Source organism: Schistocerca cancellata, chromosome 5 (assembly GCF_023864275.1).
Source record: "Schistocerca cancellata isolate TAMUIC-IGC-003103 chromosome 5, iqSchCanc2.1, whole genome shotgun sequence".
NCBI lineage: Eukaryota > Metazoa > Arthropoda > Insecta > Orthoptera > Acrididae > Schistocerca > Schistocerca cancellata.
In genome coordinates, this window is record NC_064630.1 from 838,595,979 (window position 1) to 838,619,632 (window position 23,654).

General features: G+C 40.9%; 1 protein-coding gene across 4 annotated transcripts; it reads left to right on the forward strand.

Annotated features, from left to right (window-relative positions):
* Positions 1–1,504: 1,504 nt before the first annotated feature.
* Positions 1,505–17,422, forward strand: LOC126188027 (zinc transporter 7). 4 transcript variants are annotated; one of them, XM_049929445.1, is made up of 3 exons: positions 1,505–1,834; positions 3,443–3,511; positions 15,654–17,422. In XM_049929445.1, exon 3 carries the CDS (start codon positions 15,696–15,698, stop codon positions 16,740–16,742), a length of 1,047 nt encoding a protein of 348 aa, XP_049785402.1. In that variant the 5' UTR covers positions 1,505–1,834; positions 3,443–3,511; positions 15,654–15,695; the 3' UTR covers positions 16,743–17,422. The 4 variants fall into 4 exon arrangements, with proteins under 4 accessions (XP_049785402.1, XP_049785401.1, XP_049785405.1 ...); XM_049929448.1 differs by lacking the exon at positions 1,505–1,834 and adding an exon at positions 1,920–2,240; XM_049929444.1 differs by lacking the exon at positions 3,443–3,511 and having other exon boundaries at positions 1,511–1,834; positions 15,654–17,421.
* Positions 17,423–23,654: the final 6,232 nt, after the last annotated feature.

Below are 23,654 nucleotides of genomic sequence, written 5' to 3' on the forward strand. Positions count from 1 at the left end.
TTCAAGTTTTGCTGTTATTGCAAATTTTAGACAAGCGGTATCATGCCGAAATCACGTGACTAGCCTGGTTTGACGTTGTGAACATGTGTAGTAGACAACTCCATACACACACACACACACACACACACACACACACACACACACACACGGTATTGACCGACCCTGATACAGAGTTGGAAAAAGGAAAAAATCGTGCAGAAGATACATACACCATGTGATCAAAAGTATCCGGACACCTGGCTGAAAATGACTTACAATTTCGTGGCGCTCTCCATCGGTAATGCTGGAATTCAATATGGTGTTGGGCCAGCCTTATCCTTGATGGCAGCTTCCAATCTTGCAGTCATATGTTCAGTCAGGTGCTGGAAGGTTTCTTGGGGAATGGCAGCCCAATCTTTTCTGAGTGCTGCACTGAGGAGAGGTATCAATGTTGGTCGGTGAGGCCTGGAACAAAGTCGGCGTCCCAAAACATTCCAAAGGTGTTCTATAGGAATCACGTCAGGACTCTGTGCAGGCTAGTCCATTACAGTGATGTTATTGTCGTGTAACCACTCCGCCACAGTCTGTGCATTATGAACAGGTGATTGATCGTGTCAAAGATGCAGTCGCCATCCCTGAATCGCTCTTCAACAGTGGGAAGCAAGAAGGTGCTTAAAATATCAGTGTAGGCCAGTGCTGTGATGATGCTATGCAAAACAAAAAGGGTGCAAGCCTCCTCCATGAAAAACACGACCACTGCATAACGCCACCGCCTCCGAATTTTACTGTTGGCACTGCACACACTGGCAGATGACGTTCGCTGGGCATTTGCCATACCCATATCAAGCCATCGGATCGCCACATTGTGTACCGTGATTCGTCACTCCACACAACATTTTTCCACTGTTCAATTGTCCAAAGTTCGCACTCCTTACACCAAGCGAGGCGTCGTCTGGCATTTACCGGCGTGATGTGTGGCTCATGAGCAGCCGCTCTACCATGAAATCCAATTTTCTCACCTCCCACCTAACTGTCATAGTACTTGCAGTGGATCCTGAGGCAGTTTGGAATTACTGTGTGATGGTCTGGATAGATGTCTGCGTATTACACATTACGACCATCTTCAACTGTCGGCAGTCTCTTGTCAGTCAACAGACGAGGTCGGCCTGTACGCTTTTGTGCTGTATGTGTCCACGTTTCTACTTCACTATCACATCGGAAACAGTGGACCTAAGGATGTTTAGGAGAGTGGAAATCTCGCGTACAGACGTATGACACAAGTGACACCCAATCACTTGACTACGTTCGAAATCTGTGAGATCCGCGGAGCGCCCTATTCTGCTCTCTGACGATGTCTAATTACTACTGAGGTGGCTGATATGGAGTATCTGGCAGTAGGTGGCGCTGCACCTAGTATGAGGAACGTACGTTTTCGGGGGTGCCCTGATATTTTTGATCACATAGTGCTATGTTGTATAATAAATGCAGAAAATAAAATAAAAAAACGTGTTGTAAAAATGAGTCAACTTTATGAGAACCAAATCAATTATGAACAAAGAAAGCGTTTTCTGTGAGGGCGAAAATATCTATTAAGGTGAAATTCAACGAAAATGTTACAACCCCGCAGGAGTTTCGATCAAAAGTTAATTAAAATCTGGTTACAAATTTTCTAATGTTGGTATCGTTTGAGGCAGTCATCGTTTTAACATGGCCCAGGTGGGGATGGATTTTGGCATCTGACGTTTACTGCGGAAACGGGGAAATAGCGTTCACCGTTAGAGACTATGAAAAACCAGCGAAATGGGCCGTGTAAATGAAAACAGAAGCCAAAATTCGTGTCCTGCTTCGTGAAGTGGTATGTTTTTTTTTTTTTTTAAAGAAAAGAGTCGTGGACTCTTAACAGTATGTGATTTAGTTAAGGAAATAGCGGCTTTTTGGTTATGTGACAGGTTGTGAAGAATAATACTGCTTTGTGGTAAGATGCGTTGTGCAAGGAGTGTATTGCTTGCCGGCGTTTTGCATGCCAAGGCCGATCAGCCTCAGTGACATCGAACACGTGGAACAGAGGGCAGATTAATTGTAACGAAAGTTGTTTATGTGCCATGTCAGCAGTTGGTTCCCAGAACGGTTCTATGTCAGCGCATAATAGCAGCGGTCGTGTGGATTGTGGTTGCGACACATTATTTATCGTCATAAATCCAGAAGCAAATAACTCTGTAACAATGACTGTGCAAATGAAAAAAATTTAACACGGATTACCGGTGTGTGGAGTCAGTCTGTTTGTGCAGTACGGCCTTATCCAATAGCCCTAAATAAATGAGAATATTATTATTATTATTATTATTATTATTATTATTATTATGTGTTTTGTATAAGGAGACGTCGGGTTTTTCTTGTGCTGCCTGTGAAATATGTGTATTCCAACCTGTTTTGTTGTAAAACTATCCAACTAATGAACTTGTAGATCGTGGGTGGGGTAAGGTATTTGAATGAAAAACCTCCAGTGCCGAACTCATATTCAGATTATGACGATTTTAATGAACTCTTTCCATATAATCCAGCTGTTTTTAAAATTAGGACTACTATTTTTTCCAGTTGTGGAATGTTTTGTAACGTTTATTTAGAGTATCAGTTGATTGACTAATTTTGTATTTGGCCCCATTTGACTACAGTATGGGTAAAAGTCAGTTTAATCCATTGTCTTAAAATATTCAACCTATACTTTAAAATTTCAATCAAAAATTTGGCAAACATGATAGTGATTTTGTACACACACTTGCCTGCTTATTTATATTTAGGTTTTAAAATTATTAAAACCTATTCTTTAAATCACGTGACAGTACAGAAATGTAAAACACATTATAGGATACTTACAGGAATTTACATTCACCTGTAGTTTTATATTTAGGTAGGCTATGTGACAATAATTACAATCCATACATAATGATAAAAAGTATTCCCCACTATTTACATAGCTGGTCTTCTACATTTTATCATTATTTCTGAAACATGTCATATTGCTCCACAGATTCTTAGACGCTTTGCCAGTTACGTACCTGAGGGTGAAGGGCATTTTTCAGCAGCTGTTTCTCGTATTTCTCAGCTGGCCTTTATTTCTTGTGTTATGTGGAGATCTGCATTGTTTTTGTGATCTAAGCCTATGCTATTTTGGTAGTGAAGCTTTTACTCTATGTGTGTATAGATGGAAATGTCAGTATTTTTAGATTTTGGAATGCATTTCTGCATGAGTCACTTTTTTTATTCATAGTGGTTCTTTTTGGTCTCTTGTTTCCAATACTCTTCAGTTTGCATTCATACTGTCGCATCTTTCTTCCTCACAGTAGCTCCATACTGTAAGTATGGTTCAAAATGAGCATGGTAGACCTACACTGTACATATAAGCTTTTTGTAGGCATAATGTGCAAGTGGTTTCATAATAAATAATATGGTGCTTAATTTACAGCAGACACTGTCTACATGTTGTCTCCATTGGAGTTCATTGTCTAACAAAGTGCTCAAAAAATTTACACAGGTAACTTCTTCCAGTTTTGTTTCATCTATAGATATGGAGTGTGCAATTTATCTTGACCATCTCAAATAACTTTTTTCTCTAGGAAAAAAGTGTAAAGCAAATGTTTAGCTATGAAGGGGACATTAACTGGCATGGTTGCCATTCTTATAACTGTGTTTGTTATGATGTTACAATCTTATTACTTAAGAGTACTGCAGTACTGTACTACATGTACACATATGGTAAGCAAGAAAACTATATTACAGTTACTATTCTGCTAACAAATATTCTCCAGTGATAAGTAGCATTTCTACCTTCTCTTTGTTGGTATACATTATACTCACAGCCTGAAAATAATTGACTGAGCTATTGGTTTGTGCATTTTCCTTGTTGTTCCATTCCCTGCTGCCAACTTAAGAGTTATGGTAACTGCACTGCGTGCTTAGTAAGGCCTACTGAAGAGTTAGTCAGTTTTGTGGTACTTGTTTTAATAGTGTCATGTTTATGAGAATGGTGTACTGTGATGTTTCTGATCAATTCTTGAAGAGAGACTAGTTAAAATATAGGGTGCTATTCAAACACTACTTACTACACTTCATATGTTTGTGACAAACAATGTTACAAGAAAGTTAATGATGCTGGTTAATGTCTCCCTGATAGCTACACATCATTTGCTTGATAGATTTTTTTTTTGTTTTTCTTCTGAATGATTACGTATTTGGTCCATCCTTTATACATTTTTCTTCATTAGTGTAAATTATGAATATCGCCTTTTTTACACTTATAATTGCAGTTCTCTGAGCCACTGCTTCATGTTATTTTTCAGAGCAAATGGGCTACTTTTAAGAATTTCCAGATTTTTTTCCATATGATTAATAGTGTCATGTCATCAATGTACAGTGATTTTATTTCCTTCTCACTGATTTTGATATTGTTTCAAGAACCAGCTTTAAGTGATGAATCTAGGAATAGAACACAGCCCCTTACATACCTTACATATTGCTCCGACAGGGGGTGTGAGAACGAGATGAGTCTAATTACAGCACGCACAGAAGCTTAGGCCATGATTTGTCAGTCTGTCCATATGTGTGACCCAGGTTTCAGTAGAAATATTCATCTTTGAATTTTGAAAAGGGTGGATTGATGAGTTTCCCCACTGAAAACAAGAGCATTTCATATAGTATACCATTTTGAACATCCTTCCTTTGCAAAACTGGATTTTCTGCATTGATTGCTCTGAAGACAAAATATAAATCACAACTAAATGCCGAAAAAGAATTCATTTCAACCTTCCTTCAAAAGACTTTACCCTGCACTCCAGACCCTAAGGAGTCACTGATAATTGTGAAACCGGTTTTTAATTTGGTACTGAAAAGTTACTAGTTAAGTACATTGTGCAGTGCTGATACAGTCCCATTTATAAGCATATTATGTTAGTGTAAATGTGAATTTTAATTTTTTATTATGCTGGAATTTATTTTTCTTTTCTTTCGGTAAATTTATCAATTTTTTTTCTTTTCGATAACCTCAAACCACCTTCCACATGGTGGTGCACCCCACAGGTTGAGAATTGCCGATTTAAGCGATAACTCTCCCCACACTTCATGTGTAAAAGGAACAGTAAACATTTGCAGAGCATGAATGTAGGTTGTATATAAAGTGGGTGAAAAACAGTAGACTTGCCAAAGATCCCCTAAGACACACTATATTTAAATTTCAGATTTGCATTAAGAACTTATTGTTACTGGTTTTTGTTGCCAATATACAGATTTTATCTGTTGTGCTCCATATCCACATATGCCATAGCTCTCCAGATTTCAAGTATAGCTGTGTGGATGACTGTGTCAGAAGCTTTAGTCAAATCCAGAAATACAGCAGATAGCCTACATTTGTTCCTCTGTCTAATGAATCTGTAAGATTGTCGGGTTAGTGACAGCTGTTCCTGCAGATTTCCCTTTTCTGTTTTGGTAGTTTTTTGTGCTGGAATCAGAATGTTATCTTCCTGTAGGAATTTAATTTATCTTCTGTGCATAAGCATCTCTAAGAAACCAGACATTAAAGGTTTGGAATTACTTTACTTCATCTTGTGAATGTTGCAGTTCCTGTTTCCATGCTTTTGCAGAAGGAAAATAAAGAAACCCACTGAAGATAGCACAAAAAGTGCTAAAACATATCTGGGTGAAAACAAAACTACAAAGGTGTCTTGCACAAGGCAGAATTCCACTCAAATTGCTTTGCTTATTTTTATTTTAATGCAAATAGCTAAGTCTCCTAGGAACGAGCAGCTTTCTGTATCAAAAAAGTGCTTCTGCACACTCACCTTCTAAGTGCTCCCCAAAATCCACAAACCTAACAATCCCGGGTGCCCCATTGTGGCTGGTTACAGTGCCCCCACTGAAAGAATCACAGCCCTTGTCGACAAACACCTGCTACCAATTGTCCAAAACCTAGCCTCCCACCACTTCTCGCACCGGCTCTCCACCGTTCCCACACCCTTACCTCCCAGGTCGCTACTCGTCACTGTAGACACGACCTCCTTATACACCGACATCCCTCGTGCCCACGGCTTTGCTGCAGTTGAGCACTACCCCTCCCAATGCCCTGCAGATTCCAGACTCACCACTTCATTCTTCATTCACCTAACCGACTGCATCCCAACCCGTAACTACTTCACCTTTGAAGGGAAGGTACACACACAAATTTGTGGCACAGCCGTGGCCACCCACACAGCACCCTCCTATGCCAACCTCTTCACGGGCTACCTAGAGGAAACGTTCGTAGCTTCCCAAACCCGTGGGCTGGTTCAGGTTTATTTATGACAGCTTTATAATCCGGACCCAAACCCAGGACACCTTATCTTCATTTCTCCACAATCTCGACACCTTCCTTCCTAACCACTTCCCCTGGTCCTCCTCCACCCATCTTGCCACCTACCAAGATGTCAATCTCCTCCTCTCAGATGGCTCAGTCCACATCAGACCCGTCAGCCAACAGCAGTACCTGCACTTTGCAGCTGCCACCCCTTCCACGCCAAAGAATCCCTCCCGTACAGCCTGGCCACCCGTGGCAAATGCATCTGCAGTGACGAGAACTCTCACGCCGATTATGCTGAAGGCCTCACAGAGACCTTCACAGACGAGCAATACCCCCCTGACCTAATACACACACAGATCTCCCGTACCACACGTGATCCTCACACCCGTCCCGAGAACCGGCCACAAAGAAGCCCCTCCCTTGTCACCCAGTAGCCCCTGGGACTGGAATGACCGAACCGTGTTTTTCGTTAGGGCTTTGATTATCTATCGTCGTGCCCTGAAATGAGGGATACCCGACTGAAGATACTTCCGTCCCCTCCCAAAGTGGTGTTCCGCTGCCCATCCCACAACATCCTAGTCCATCCCTATGGAACTCCGGGTCGACAGAAGCGTCCGATCTCGTGCGTCCGCTTTGACCCGTGACGTAAGGGTGTCGTGGTGTGCGCCGTCATTACGGCGCGGAGTTTGGTTTGTGAGTGTGGCGTGTTCGTAGATGTCGTCGTGTTGTGGTTTGTTGTGCCCTCTGGTGGTATGTTCCAGGTTTTCGTTTGTTTGGTGTATTGGGCTCAGTTTGCTGTTGCTCAGTGGCGAGTGCTGCTTGCATATTTTTGAAGCGGAATTTGTATTGGTGAGTTAACGGTTTTGTGTGAAGGTTAATGTAGTGACGATTGCTGTACGTTGGGTGGTTTTGTTATTAAGTTTAATCGGTTGTGGTTTTTTGTTCAGGAATGGATATGAAAGACGAGATTAATAGTTCTCGGTTGAGGGCTACGATGGGGGACACAGCTTTAGAGCTGATTAAGTTCCTACAGCTTTTTGGCTCAATTGCCGAGGTGCTGAAGTGTGGTGTGTGCCGTGAACCGATGAAATTGGTTAAAGTTCTGGCCTCTCGGACCGGGGACGGTTGTATGTGGCGCTGTCGCAAAGATGACATGTGGCGTTCCGTACGGCGCGGTACCTGGTTCGAGAAGTCTAGGTTGGGCATGCGCGAGATTGTGCTTGTTACATATTATTTTTGTTATAGATCCCCACAGAGTTTTTGTACGCATGAGACTGGTGTGAGTGAGAGGAGCGTTTTAGATTGGTATTCCTTTTGTCGTGAAGTGTGTTCGGAATTTATTAAGTACAGGGGTAAGTTGGGGGGGCATGGGGTTGTTGTGGAGGTGGACGAGTCACAGTTTGGGAAAAGGAAGTATGGGAGGGGGAAGTCTGTGGCTGGTCTTTGGGTGTGGGGGGCTGTTGCTCCGGGGGATGGGGGTTCCGAATGTGTTTTAGGGTTGTGGAAGGGAGGTCCAAGGCTGAATTAGTGGGGTTAATTGAGGAATATATAGAGCCGGGGTCCACAATAGTTTCTGATGCTTTTTCTTCTTATATGGGGTTGGGTGAGAGGGGATTTAATCATTTAGTAGTGAACCATAGTTTAGAGTTTAAGAATTATGAGACAGGGGCTTGTACTAATACAATAGAGGGGATGTGGGGGGCGGTTAAGTCAGTTCTTGGGAGGGGGAAGAGGCGCTCTTCCAACCTTCAGTCTCATTTAGATGAGTACTGTTGGCGGAAGAGTGTCCCAGAGGGCTATTGTATTGTTCGGGTTTTCTTAAGGGCTGTGGGTAAAATGTATAGGCCGAAAGTGGTTAGTTAGGGTGGTCTGGGTAGGTAGGTGGGTGGGTGCCTGTGGCTCAGGGTGGGGTGGGTGGTTTATTTTGTTGTATAGTATTTGTTAAGGTGGGAGAGGGGGAGTGTGTTTGTTTTTTGTTTTAGTTGTGGAGAATCTATTTTGTTGAAGTTTTTGTTGAGTTGTAGTGTGTGATTGAGATGTTTTTTATGTTGCATTTGGTTTTTGTTTGTGGGTTTTTTATTTTGGGGTGGGGGTTGAGGTGTGGGTGGGTTGAGTTTTTCTTTTGGTTTAGTGTTTTTTCGTTGGTTTGTGTGTGTTTGTGTGTGTGTGTGTGTGTGTGTGTGTGTGTGTGTGTGTGTGAGAGAGATTAATTGTGGTGGCCAATCTAGTTTGTGGGGCTGGAACTTTCTTGTGGTAAGTTCTCATTTTTTTGTTTTTGGCGTATGTGTTATGTATTGGGGTATAGGGAAGTGTTTCATTGAAATTTGTGGCTGTGAAGGTTGGTATTGGGAGATGTTTTTGAGTTACATAGGTCAAGGGTAGTGGTCGATCCTTAATTTATGGGATTGGGAGCTGCTGTTGAGCTCTATAGGTCAAGGGAAGTGTTCGATCCCAATTTATGGGATCGGGAGCTGCTGTAGATCTGTGTAGGTCAAGGGAAGTGTTTGTTCGTAATGTTTGGCGTTGCATTTTGTTTTTTGTATTGGGAGATGGGATCGGGAGCTGCTGTTGAGCTATATAGGTCAAGGGAAGGGTTCGATCCCAATTTATGGGATCGGGAGCTGCTGTAGATCTGTGTAGGTCAAGGGAAGTGTTTGTTCGTAATGTTTGGCGGTGCATTTTGATTTTTGTATTGGGAGATGGGATCGGGAGCTCAGGGATCGGGAGCTGCTGTTGAGGTATATAGGTCAAGGGAAGTGTTCAATCCCAATTTATGGGATCGGGAGCTGCTGTAGATCTGTGTAGGTCAAGGGAAGTGTTTGTTCGTAATGTTTGGCAGTGCATTTTGATTTTTGTATTGGGAGATGGGATCGGGAGCTGCTGTTGAGCTATATAGGTCAAGGGAAGGGTTCGATCCCAATTTATGGGATCGGGAGCTGCTGTAGATCTGTGTAGGTCAAGGGAAGTGTTTGTTCGTAATGTTTGGCGGTGCATTTTGATTTTTGTATTGGGAGATGGGATCGGGAGCTGCTGTTGAGCTCTATAGGTCAAGGGAAGTGTTCGATCCCAATTTATGGGATCGGGAGCTGCTGTAGGTCTGTGTAGGTCAAGGGAACTGTTTGTTCATAATGTTTGGCGGTGCATTTTGATTTTTGTATTGGGAGATGGGATCGGGAGCTGCTGTTGAGCTATATGGGTCAAGGGAAGTGTTCGATCCCAATTTATGGGATCGGGAGCTGCTGTAGATCTGTGTAGGTCAAGGGAAGTGTTTGTTCGTAATGTTTGGCGGTGCATTTTGATTTTTGTATTGGGAGATGGGATCGGGAGCTGCTGTAGGTCTATATAGGTCAAGGGAAGTGTCCGATTCGAGATAATAATGTGTTTTGTGGTATTTGGTGAGTTTTGTGATATCGATTTTTTTTTTCCTCGTTTTGCATGGTTTTGTATGGGGGTGGGTGGCTAAATTTGTTTATATTTAGTTTCTCCCCACCCAAAAACCCCCAATTTCCCACACTTGTCCCGTTAGAGTCATTAGGCTTTTTGTGAAACGTGTGTGTGTTTATTTTTCGATGTATTTTCGTCTTTATGATATGTATGCAACGATTTTATATCCGCCATATTGGAATTGTCGTTTATGATCATTTCCGCCATATTTGTGACGTCACGGCTCAAAGCCGACGGGTGGGATCGGACGCTTCCGTATTTCCGGAACTTCCACACCCGATCCCGTCACAGGGATCGTACCCTTGTGGGAGACCGAGATGCGAGACCTGCCCTATCCACTCACCCAGCACCACCTACTCCAGTCCCATCACAGGCTTATCCTGCCTCTTCAGAGGCCAGGCCACCTGTGAGAGCAGCCATGTTATATACCAGCTCTCCTGCAACCGCCGCACAGCATTTTACATCGGTATGATAACCAATCGGCTGTCGAGCAGAATGAACGGCCACCATCAAACTGTCGCCAAAACAAAGCAGAAGAAATATTAGTGTTTCTGCAAGATGGGTCAGTGGAATATGTGGTTTCATATATGCTCAACTATATGGACAATGTACATGAGGAGTACAGTGATGATGATACATGCTTAGCAAGTGAAAGAGATACTGAAACAGTTGTTGAGCCACGTAGTGTGTCATCCTTGTTGGACAGGGAGCCACAAATCCTGTCTCCATTGAAGTGTAATGAAGGACAATTGTTGTCCAGGGAGTGAGTACTAAACATAATTGTGTACATGGAAGATCATACGCAGCTTAGTGCAAAAACTACTATGAACAAATTTAGAATAAGTTCACAGCATTATGACTGTAGCGCGTAAGAAAGACTACGGACATCGACGAAAGTCGAGGTGCACCCGTTACAAGAACTGATGTTTGCACATTTCGAGGATGCTCGATACAATTTAGAATGTGCATAATAGTGCCCTCCTACATGTTGCTGTTGGGGTCTTCAGTCCTGGCACTCGTTTGATGCCGCTCTCCGTGCTAATCTATCCTTTGCAAGCTCCTTCATCTCCCAGTACCTACTGCAACCTACATCCTTCTGAATCTGCTTAGTGTATTCATCTCTTGGTATCCCTCTATGATTTTTACCCTCCACGCTGCCCTCCAATGCTAAATTTGTGATCCCTTGATGCCTCAGGACATGTCCTACCAACCGATCCCTTCTTCTAGTCAAGTTGTGCCACAAACTTCTCTTCTCCCCAATCCTATTCAACACCTCCTCATTAGTTACGTGATCTACCCATCTAATCTTCAACATTCTTCTGTAGCACCACATTTCGAAAGCTTCTATTCTCTTCTTGTCCAAACTATTTATTGTCCATGTTTCACTTCCATACATGGCTACACTCCATACAAATACTTTCAGAAACGACTTCCTGACATTTAAATCTATACTCGATGTTAACAAATTTCTCTTCTTCAGTTCCTTGCCATTGCCAGTCTACATTTTATATCCTCTCTACTTTGACCATCATCAGTTATATTGCTCCCCAAATAGCAAAACTCCTTTACTGCTTTAAGTGTCCCATTTCCTAATCTAATTCCCTCAGCATCACCCGACTTAATTCGACTACATTCCATTATCCTAGTTTTACTTTTGTTGATGTTCATCTTATATCCTCCTTTCAAGACACTGTCCATTCCATTCAATTGCTCTTCCAAGTCCTTTGCTGTCTGACAGAATTACAATGTCATCGGTGAACCTCAAAGTTTTTATTTCTTCTCCCTGGATTTTAATACCTACTCCAAATTTTTCTTTTGTTTCCTTTACTGCTTGCTCAATATACAGATTGAATAACATCGGGGAGAGGCTACAACCCTGTCTCACTCCCTTCCCAACCACTGCTTCCCTTTCATGCCCCTCGACTCTTATAACTGCCATCTGCTTTCTGTACAAATTGTAAATAGCCCTTCACTCCCTGTATTTTACCTCTGCCACCTTTAGAATTTGAAAGAGAGTATTCCAGTCGACATTGTCAAAAGCTTTCTCTAAGTCTGCAAATGCTAGAAACGTAGGTTTGCCTTTCCTTAATCTTTCTTCTAAGATAAGTCGTAAGGTCAGTATTGCCTCACGTGTTCCAACATTTCTACGGAATCCAAACTGATCTTCTCCGAGGTCGGCTTCTACCAGTTTTTCCATTCGTCTGTAAAGAATTCGTGTTAGTATTTCGTAGCCGTGACTTATTAAACTGATAGTTTGGTAATTTTCACATCCGTCAACACCTGCTTTCTTTGGGATTGGAATTATTATATTCTTCTTGAAGTCTGAGGGTATTTCGCCTGTCTCATACATCTTGCTCACCAGATGGAAGGGTTTTGTCAGGACTGGCTCTCCCAAGGCCGTCAGTAGTACTAATGGAATGTTGTCTACTCCTGTGGCCCTGTTTCGACTCGGGTCTTTCAGTGCTCTGTCAAACTCTTCACGCAGTATCGTATCTTCCGTTTCATCTTCATCTACATCCTCTTCCATTTCCATAATATTGTCCTCAAGTACATCGCCCTTGTATAGACCCTCTATATACACCATCCACCTTTCTGCTTTCCCCTCTTTGCTTAGAACTGGGTTTCCATCTGAGCTCTTGATATTCATACAGGTGGCTCTCTTTTCTCCAAAGGTCTCTTTAATTTTCCTGTAGGCTGTATCTATCTTACCCCTAGTGAGATAAGCCTCCACATCCTTACATTTGTCCTCTAGCCATGCCTGCTTAGCCATTTTGCACTTCCTGTCTGTCAATCTCATTTTTGAGACGTTTGTATTCCTTTTTGCCTGCTTCATTTACTGCATTTTTATATTTTCTCCTTCCATCAATTAAATTCAATATTTCTTCTGTTACCCAAGGATTTCTACTAGGCCTCGTCTTTTTACCTACTTGATCCTCTGCTGCCTTCACTACTTCATCCCTCAGAGCTACCCATTCTTCTTCTACTGTATTTCTTTCCCCCATTCCTGTCAATTGTTCCCTTACGCTGTCCCTGAAACTCTGTACAACCTCTGGTTTAGTCAGTTTATCCAGGTCCCATCTCCTTAAATTCCCACCTTTTTGCAATTTCTTCAGTTTTAATCTACAGTTCATAACCAATAGATTGTGGTCAGAGTCCACATCTGCCCCTGGAAATGTCCTACAATTTAAAACCTGGTTCCTAAATCTCTGTCTTACCATTATATAATCTATCTGATACCTTTTAGTATCTCCAGGATTATTCCATGTATACAATCTTCTTTTATGATTGTTGAACCAAGTGTTAGCTATGATTTAGTTATGCTCTGTGCAAAATTGTACCAGACGGCTTCCTCTTTCAATTCTTAGCCCCAATCCATATTCACCTACTATGTTTCCTTCTCTCCCTTTTCCTACTGTCGAATTCCTGTCACCCGTGACTATTAAATTTTCATCTCCCTTCACTACCTGAATAATTTCTTTTATCTCATCATACATTTCTTCAATGTCTTCGTCATCTGCAGAGCTAGTTGGCATGTAAACTTGTACTACTGTAGTAGGCATGGGCTTCGTGTCTATCTTGGCCACTATAATACGTTCACTATGCTGTTTGTAGTAGCTTACCCGCACTCCTATTTTTTTTATTCATTATTAAACATACTCCTGCATTACCCCTATTTGATTTTGTATTTATAACCCTGTATTCACCTGACCAGAAGTCTTGTTCCTCCTGCCACTGTACTTCACTAATTCCCACTATATCTAACTTTAACCTATCCATTTCCCTTTTTATATTTTCTAACCTACCTGCCCGATTAAGGGATCTGACATTCCACGCTTCGATCCATATAACGCCAGTATTCTTTCTCCTGATAACAACGTCCTCTTGAGTAGTCCCCGCCCGGAGATCTGAATGAGGGACTATTTTACCTCCGGAATATTTTACACAAGACGACGCCATCATCATTTAACCATACAGTAAAGCTGCATGCCCTCAGGAAAAATTACAGCTGTAATTTCCCCTTGCTTCCAGACGTTCGCAGTACCACAACAGCAAGGCCATTGTGGTTAATGTTACAAGGCCAGAGCAGTCAATCATCCAGACTGTTGTCCCTGCAACTACTGAAAAGGCTGCTGCCCCTCTTCAGGAACCACACGTTTGTCTGGCCTCTCAACAGATACCCCTCCGTTGTGGTTGCACCTACGGTACGGCTATCTGTATCGTTGAGGCACGCAAGCCTCCCCACCAACGGCAAGGTCCATGGTTCCTCCTACATAATGCGCATGAAATAGGCTATGGTGATTTCAAAAAGCAGCAGATGGTTGCATAACTTCAAACAGTGGTACAGAATTTGAGGACATACGATAAAGAAATTTCCAGTGAGGGTCAGCTTGACGATTCACAGCAAACTGTGGAATCTACCTGAAAATTTGCGGATGAGATAAAAAACTTAGCCCACTGTTGAGTAAGGAATTTTTGAACTTCAACCAGTTGGGACTTGAAGAGGAAACGCATATGGAAGGAACTCTGGAAATCAAAGGCACCAAGAGAGTTGTATCAAGATAAACGAACATTAATGCTTTAACACATTCCTATACAATTGCGCTGACTGTTAATGTGGATGATAAACTGGGTAGAAAGTTATTTATTATGCTGTGAGAAGTTGGAGGTGCTCTGCCTCCCCCCCCCCCCCCCCCACTATGATTTTTCTCATGTGCATGATCTTGTAATGACAGTAGGGAATATTTATATCGTAGCAAGCAAGAGTGGGAAAGCAGACATAAGAGAACCACAACTGTGGAGTGAGCACTGCTTTTGACCAATAGCTGGTCAAAATAACATGCTTTGGCTTGAGTCCTGGTGTGCCTATAAAACTCATACTCCTTTAGAGCTAACTGTCTCTCCTGAAAAGTGTGTGATGTTGCAAAGTCATACCACCTGGAGCTACTGTTCAAATTCAGTCTTTGTTGTTGTTGTTTTCCATTCCTATGAAGCATATCACACTATCTGCAGCTGCACCTTCCTGGGTAGTCAGTTTCACAACAAGCCTCATAACAGTGTGTTTTGCATTCAGTTGCATGCCATCACCAATATTATTCTAAGAGTATATGCATTCATTAAGAATGGGTGCCTAACTGAACGTTTGTAACTCCCAAGGCATTCTGCTTCAATATTGATGCTGTGAACCTTTGTGATCACTGTGGTGTGCTATTTATTTGGTGTTCATGGTGCGAGTTAATGGTTTGTTTTGAACGTATGTCAACGATGTCCGTTTTGTGAAGTGAAGATTGATCTCTACACCTGTCAGACACTCACTTTTTCGCCCTGCTGATGCACATGGTGAGTCATTAGCAGTTGATATTTTTCACGTCGTAGTTGTTAACACAACACTTTCAAATGAGTCTTACTAAAAATTGAATTTGTGATCTTGCACTGAGGGGGTTCTTTGTGACTATTTTCTGAGTTTCTATTTTATCACTGGTTCCAGAAACATTGAGTGAGATTGTTGCTTATGTGTTCTAGGATGTACTGGTTTTCTGTCCCTTTCAAGTTAAAATTTTACAGCATCTGTTGAATTTTTGTTCATTATAGTAGCAATTTTTATTCCATCTGTAGGGTAGTGTCTGCAGTTTTCATTGTCTTAATATTTCTGTTATTTGCACTCTTTTTACTACCATTTTCAGTGTTATTTATGTCACATGGTGTTTTACTTTCCTGTTTTGAATTTGTTATGGCTCTATTTATTAAACTGGCCTTTGCTTCTCTCATTGCCTACTCCCTTTTCTAATACTGTTTGTCAAAGAGCCTCTAGTCTAGACAGAAGGTCGTTTATTTCTTTTGTAGACGATTAACTATGGTGAACATGCTTCTTCCAACAAAGTTAAGTTAAATATTTTTGTCATTGCAGGAATGAAGAACCACATTTGGAAACTTAACGTACAAGTACAACATGTTACCTGTAACACACAAGGATGCTTCCAGATCTCTGGGATCCCGACTGAAAGAGAAGGTCAGCGGATGGGCAAGGCTGATATTTTCAGACCGTAACTCGAGAAATCTTTTTCTCTTTTTATTGCTAAATCTTTCATTTGCATTCGTGGAATTAGCTTACGGAATATGGACCAACAGTTTAGGTCTCATATCGGATTCGTTTCACATGTTTTTTGACTGCACAGGCCTTCTAGCAGGTCTTGCTGCTTCAGTAATTACGAGGTGGCGAGCAAATGATAAATTTTCCTATGGTTACGTAAGAGCAGAAGTTTTGGCTGGCTTTGTGAACGGCTTGTTTTTGCTCTTCATTGCATTCTTTATTATGTCAGAAGCTGTTGAGAGAGCAATTGAACCGCCAGAAGTGAAGCATGAAAGGCTATTTGTAGTATCTGTTCTTGGACTTGTTGTTAATCTTGTTGGGATTTATGCATTCCAACATGGTCATGGGCATTCTCATGGAGGCAGTAGTGGCCATGGACATTCCCATGGCAATCATGGCCATACACATTCTCATTCTCATGGAAGTCATTCACATAGTCATGACCCTGAGTTGAGTGGCAGCAATTCTCAAATAATGAAAGGAGTATTTTTGCATATTTTAGCTGATACTTTAGGGAGTGTTGGCGTAATTATATCGGCCATCCTGATGCAGATGTTTGGATGGATGATAGCTGATCCTATATGTTCGATGTTCATAGCCATTCTAATTGCATTAAGTGTTTTGGCACTGATAAAGGATAATGTGTTAATATTAATGCAGAGACAGCCAGTAGCTTTGGATCATGTACTTCCTCAGTGTTATCAGAAAGTCAGTCAATTGGCTGGAGTTTACAGTGTGCAAGAACCACATTTTTGGACGTTGTGCAGTGATGTTTATGTAGGTGCTTTGAAACTGGAGGTTTCTAAGGCAGCAGATCCAAAATATATTGTGAGCCACACACACATGATATTTGCATCTGTTGGTGTCAGGCAGTTGTATGTACAATTGGACTATGCTTCTATGTGATTCAGACAATATAAGAATTGTGTAGGAACCATGTGGTTGTTTCGTTAATGGTTGTACTGTTGGTTATGTTCCAGTTGGAAGGCAGTTGAAGAGCCTTGCAACTGATACAAATTTTATTTGTTGACAGTATTATTGTTGTGTAGGTATATTTTATTCTTTAAAAATGATCCCATAATTTAATGCCTACACTTGCATTTAAAATCAATGATTACCTGTTTGTATAAACAGAATGTTTTGTTCTGATAATATTAGTAGAGATACTTAGTGAAATTTTTGTAATGAGAGAATGAAGAAGGCTGATGAAAATAGTGCCTCTTGTTGACTAAATTGATAACTGTAGCATTCAACATAGATATTGCACAAATACCGTGCTATCTGTGAACTGTGATTGAATCGTCTGTATTCCACCTGGAGATACCATAACTTACACTTAAAAATTTATGATATTAGATGATGTATTTTGCTGTTAATTGTTAAGCTCTTGAACAAGATGAGCTTTAATAAGTTTCTCCTGTCAATTTGTGCATTCCAAGTGGAAAATTGCAGTTGTGTTGCAAGCAAAAAGCTGTGAAATAAACTGTGTTTGTTATGAATTTATATTGTCACCTTTGTTGTTCAGTAACATTGTCTTCCTCTCTCTTTCAAGTAATTGTGCTGAAACTTTTAATTTCTGGTACTTCTTAAGTCTGTCTCTCTCTCTCTCTCTCTCTCTCTCTCTCTCTCTCTCTCTCTCTCTCTCTCTCTCTCTCCCTCCCTCCTTCTCCCCTCCCCTCCCCTCCCCTCCCCACCCCACCCCTCCCCAGCCTCCTCCTTACCCACCACCCAGTTGCCTGTCCCATAATGCCCTGCTGCTTGCAGTCTGACTCTAACTGCCAGAGACTGTAATGTCCTCGCTCTGTGTGTGTGTGTGTGGGGGGGGGGGGGGGGTGCATGCGTGCGTGCGTGCGTGCGCGCGCGCTTTTGACAAGGAAATTGTTTGCTGAAACATACCTTTCCGTCAGTCTTTTTGTTGTGCCTTTCTACATTTCAGCATCTCCACCATATGGTGAGTAGCAACTATCCTTTTCATTATATTGTTACATTCCATTCTAGATTTTCAATTGTTTGATTTTGTTAATAAAAAGAAATATTTATATAGCACTGTTTTGTTTTCTCTTCTTGTTTTTTACTATATTAAGATCAATTGCATTATGGTTTGATTGGGACCATCTTCGTGGACCATTAATTTAGCAGTGTGTTTGGTGGGATGATGTGAGTTTTGAATTTAAAGTGCAGTTCTTATTTTTTACTTCATTTCTTGTAAATAAGTGAATATGCAATACTTCAGCATTTGTTAAGTTTTGGGCACTTAAAGGATTTCCATCTCGCCATTTTTAATGGTCACGGAACATAGCATATTCCAATATTAATTTTCATTTTAAATTGTTGCCAGCTGGCCTATTGGGTGACAGGAAAGAGAGGTGTAGGGGAAACAGCTCCCCTCTTTCTCACAGAACAACATTGTATTCAGTGTCCACTGCAGTGCAGTGGCATGTTGTTTTATTCAGTAGCTAAGGTTGCCAGAAGACAGTAACATTCCTTGCCAGCCTGAAATTATGTGACTTCTGCCATTTCATTCTGCCCAGAAAAGTGCCAAGCTAAATTGTGCATATCATAAGTAAAATATATACCAACTAATCTGTAAACAAATGTATTCATTGTGACAATAATGAATGTAGTTTAATATTTTGTATTGTTTACAATAATTAAAACAGTATAATAGATTTTTAAAATTTTGGGATTAAATTAATTTAGTTATATCAGCCGTGAAAGTAAACATTACTTCTGTAACAGCAGAAGCAAAATGTGACCAGTAATGTGGGTACAGCAATTTTGCTGTGTCCCCGTGAAAAATCTTTAAAAAATGAGTTCACTTGAAAGCAGAAAGACAGGCATTCACAGTTGCATGCAGAAAGTACACAAATTGCTGAGGCTGTATACAAAACGATTTAAGAAATAAAGCGTGGCAACAAAGCTTCTTCTCTCACCTATTTTCTCCCTCATTCCACCTCTTTAACTTCATATATATTACAGCCTCAGCAATTTGTGTACTCTCTGCATGCAACTGTGAATGCCTGTTTTTCTGCTTTCAAGTGAACTCATGTTTTAAAAATATTTCATGGGGACACAGCAAAATTGCTGTACCCCCATTATCGGTCTCATTTTGCTACTGCTGTTACAGAAGTAATGTTTACTTTCACAGCTGATATAACTAGATAACAATTGCTGTTTCTTAATTGAAGAGTTTATTTCCTTGTCTCCCTGATTCAGAATTCCATCTCTGATGGCATTGATGTTAGTGACTGGATTCTTCTTCCTTGCCATGAAATTGTGGTGAGGGCTGGTTCTAATGTCTCAATAAGAATATTTTACAAAAAGTTCTCACTAATCTTATCAGTAATCTGGAATGTGGATAGGTATTAAGATAATTAAGCACATCAAATGTATATCCTCAATAAGGAACTGTTTCACTTACCAAATTGCTTTATTTGTTGGAAAATATATATGTTTGATGGTAGGTGGAGGGGGAGAGAAAGGAATGGTGGCATCGAACTAAAAAAGTTATTTTAGGATGTATGTAATACTTATTGGGCTTTTGGAGAATTGCATTAGGTAAAATCTTCTGTTAAGCAGGCAAAGGGTGCCCTCTTACGCTTTTTTTGTATAATACTGCTGTCTACTATCTCCCTTGCCATTGGGGGTCTACATGCTTGTTTGAAGAAATCTAAAGTTTGTCTCCCATTTCATCACTGGATTTTGTACATGGGATAGTGATGGTTGGTGGTTCATTGTGAACATGATGTGAGACACATCCTGTGTATTCTCACTATTGTTTTATATTTGGGCCAGTTTCTTTGTTACTGTTTGACTATTTGACTGTTAATATCTTAAGTTTGTGTGGTACATTTATGTGAAATATTTAGAGTAATAATATATATGCTGATGATTTAAGGTTAGCAGAAATATTCTCCATACTCCCATTTTGTTACTAAATGAACTGGTAGTGTTTAAGGTGGATGACCACATTTGTGAGGAGTAGAGTTTGAATCTCTGTACAGTCATCTGTAGCCAGCTTTGCAGTGGCTTTCATATTGGCTGCTTGGAAAAGGACATGTTTATTTTCTTTCCAAGCCAGGGCTCAGATGGTAATGACAATTTTTCAGAATTTTCTGGCAGGTTAGCTGAGTGTTCCCGCGCCCGGGTTCGATTGCCGGCGGGGTCAGGGATTTTTTCTGCCTCGTGATGACTGGGTGTTGTGTGGTGTCCTTAGGTTAGTTAGGTTTAAGTAGTTCTAAGGGACTGATGACCGTAGCTGTTAAGTCCCATAGTGCTCAGAGCCATTTGTGTTAGCTGAGTGGCTCGGTTCCAGGATCCTGTGGTCTCAAGTGCTCATCAATTAGTAATTTCATCTTGGTATAAGCTGGCATTCCTTTGGGTACCGCAGCAGATGAATGTTGATATTAGAGAAAGATACCTCAGACACTCCCTTTGTTCTCACAGTTATATTTCACAACATATTACCTAATGAAACAAGTCTTTGGCAGATTATACCTGTCATCACCCACGATTTGCATACATAATCATCTATGATGATTCAACATTTTGGTCCGAGTGTCAAGTGGAGACTTGTAAAAGTAGGTCATAATAGTATTCCAGAAGTAACTAATCAGTGTCATATCTGATAATGTACCTGGACCATTGCAACAAGTACATTATAGCTAAATCAATGTACATCTGCATCTACATCTACATTGATGCTCCAGAATCCACCATTTTTGCCAGTTGGTGGGGTACCCTGTATCAGTATTAGTCATTTACTGTCCTGTTCCACCCACAAATGGAGCGAGTGAAAAACAACTGTCTATATGCCCCGATACGAGCCCTAATTTCTTATATCCTATCTTCCCGGACCCTATGTGCGATGTATATGGAAGGGAATTCTGCAGTAAATGTCAAATGCCTGTGGTTCTCTAAATTTTCTCTGTAGTGTTCCACGAAAAGAATGTCACCTTCCCTCCAGCGATTCCCGTTTGAGTTCCAGAAGCGTCTCCGTAAAACTTGCGTGTCGTTCGAACCCACCGGTAACAAATCTAGCAGCCCGCCTACGAATTGCTTTTGCTTTCTTCCTTTAACCCCACCCGGTACGGATCCCAAACACTCGAGCAGTACTTAGGAATAGGTCACACTGGCGTCCTATATGTGGTCATCCTTTACAGACGAACCCCACTTTCCCAGAATTCTCCCAGTAAACTAAAGCCGGCAATTCACCTTCCCTAACACAATCCTCACACGCTCGTTCAGTTTCGTATCACTTTGCAGTGTTACGCCCAGATATTTAAACGACGGGACTGTGTCGAGCGGGATACTACTGACGATTTAGCCGAACATTATGAGTTTATTTTTCGTATTCGTCCGCATTAACTTAAATTTTTACGCATTTAGCGCTAACTGCCACTGTGCCGTCTAGAAATTTTGTCAGTCATCTCGTATCCTCCTACAGTCACCCAGCTCGCACACCGTACCGTACACCACAGCACTATCGGCAAACACCCGATTGCCATCCTCCGACATTTACGTACGTAGAAAATAAGAGTGGTCCTATCACTCTTCCTCGGGGCACTCCCGACGATACCTCCGTCTCCGACTATTCACCGTCGAGGGCGACGTACGTGTGCCGAGCCAAGAGTGCTGGCACCGAATGTCGAAACGACATATACCTGTCGTGAGGGCTCAGTTAATTTATAAATATCCTTCTCACTGGTTGTCAGTACACAGAAGACTGCAAATATTCAACTTGTCGATAATTCTTCTTATGTCTTTTATGAGAGCTTAACATCCACCATAACCAGGCATCAACAGCTCTGATTTATAGGAAGTCTTCTACTTTGCATTTGTTATGAATCACACAGGTATATCTCCCCCTCCCCCCCCCCCCCCCCCACCCCCGTCAGTATTGTTATAGTCTACTGGTTGTTGGTACACACATGAGATTCTTTGCCACTTCTGATGATTCCTTTGCACAACATGATGCCAAGTACAGCTGTAGTATTCTTGGCACAGAACAGAGCTGATGTGGAATAACCCAGACAAACAATAAAACATATGAAACAAGACTTGTTCCATAATAAATCCTCTTACATAATAATTAAACTATTAAGTTTGGGATGATTTTTCTGGATAAACAAACAGACAGATCTTTTGCTAATAAAACTTGTTCATTTGTATTCACAGTTAGTATGAGATTTCACCCTCAGTAAATAAAAGTTCTTTCTAAAAACTTTGGCTACAAAACATCTGGAAAATCTTGTACCTTCACACTACTAACAGAGAATTGGCTCTCAGAATCCATCTGTATGCACTGTATTAATAAAAATACATTGGAAGGCTAGAAACATAATAGCTTTAATTTTGAAATAGGCTCCTGTTTTCGCAGTTTTATAACTACTTACTATCTGCTTGTCCAGATTATTGATTTCATTAACACGAACCGGAAAGAAGTAGAAATAAATCCGAGAAACTCCATTCGTAAAATAAATAGAGGACACATTATCGTACCTCAAAATTACACTGTGCTTCGTAAAATTGAAAGCGAAAAGGGTATATTTATTTTTCCGTAAATAATGATAAAATTTCATTTGTAGTGACTGTTGGAAAATTTTTTGCCGTGACCGGGACTTGAACCTGGGTTTCCTGCTTTCTGTGGCCAGTGTCCTTTCGTTTAGGCTGTTTAATCACTCTTTGTGGCCTAAGCTAGGTTATCGAAGTCACTCGATGCTTCCTGCTGTGTGCCAACATTTATTTATATGTAAAATCAAACGGTGGAAAATCCGGGATGGAATGTAACAATAATATGAAAAGGATAGTTGCAACTTAACCGTATAGAGGAGATGCTGAGTTGCAGATAGGCACAAAAAAAAAGACTGTCACAAAATGAGCTTATAGCCAAGTAGGCCTTTGTCGAAAATAGAAACGTGCCCCCTCCCCCCTTATAAGTAAGTGATTTCCCATCACATGGATAAGGACTGCTTTCAAAATGCAGGAAATCCAGGCTACTGGCACATATTTTCAGTTATCAATTCAGAGCATTTCAGCACAAGTACTGTGATAAGTAACTGTTGCAATGTAAATATTCAGTTTGGGGATTGATGTCCTCTGCTTACACAGAAGTTGTGCATGGTTTTAAATAGTGAACAGCTTTTTTGTTTGGAAATGCATGTAATTATTCCTGTCTATGATATGAAGTACATGGCTTTGAAATGTGAAAACACTTGGTGAGAAAAATTGGTTGTCAATTGTCACCACTAAATGCTCTTACTTCTGAGCATTGTTAGTTTTATATGCTTCTCCTCTGACTCAGGATTTGCTGTAATATTTTTTGTCATCCAGCTAGAATCCAGAGTTTTGTGGAACATCAGTCACCAACTTTACTCCTGTTCTTGTTTATTTTCTTGGATATTAATAAAATGTTTGTGTGTACAGTGGTGAAGAAATGTACACTGAAGTTATTGATATAAAAGAGAGAGAGAGAGTGAGAGTGAGAGAGTATGTGTGTGTGTGTGTGTGTGTGTGTGTGTGTGTGTGTGTGTAGTTTCCTGTCCTTTTCTGCAATTTTATTTTTTTGCATGAAATTGTTTATTTCTGCTTTTGTAACAGACATGAAATGTATGTGCTATACCTACTGTCCTCAACATTAGCAATCATTATGGAATCTGCTTACTGATTCACAGCAGTTCCGCAGAGTTGTTAGATGATTTTGCAGCCAGTACAGTGGAAGGTTCTTTAGACTTAAATGTTCTTTTCCCTACCAATTGATAGCTATTGAAAGTTTTTTTTTTTTTTTTTTTTTTTTTTAAAAAAATAAGTAAATGTTCT

What these genes read in the sequence shown, in the direction of transcription:
- LOC126188027 (XM_049929445.1), top strand. Translation starts at nt 15,696, where the DNA reads ATGTTACCTGTAACACACAAGGATGCTTCCAGATCTCTGGGATCCCGA.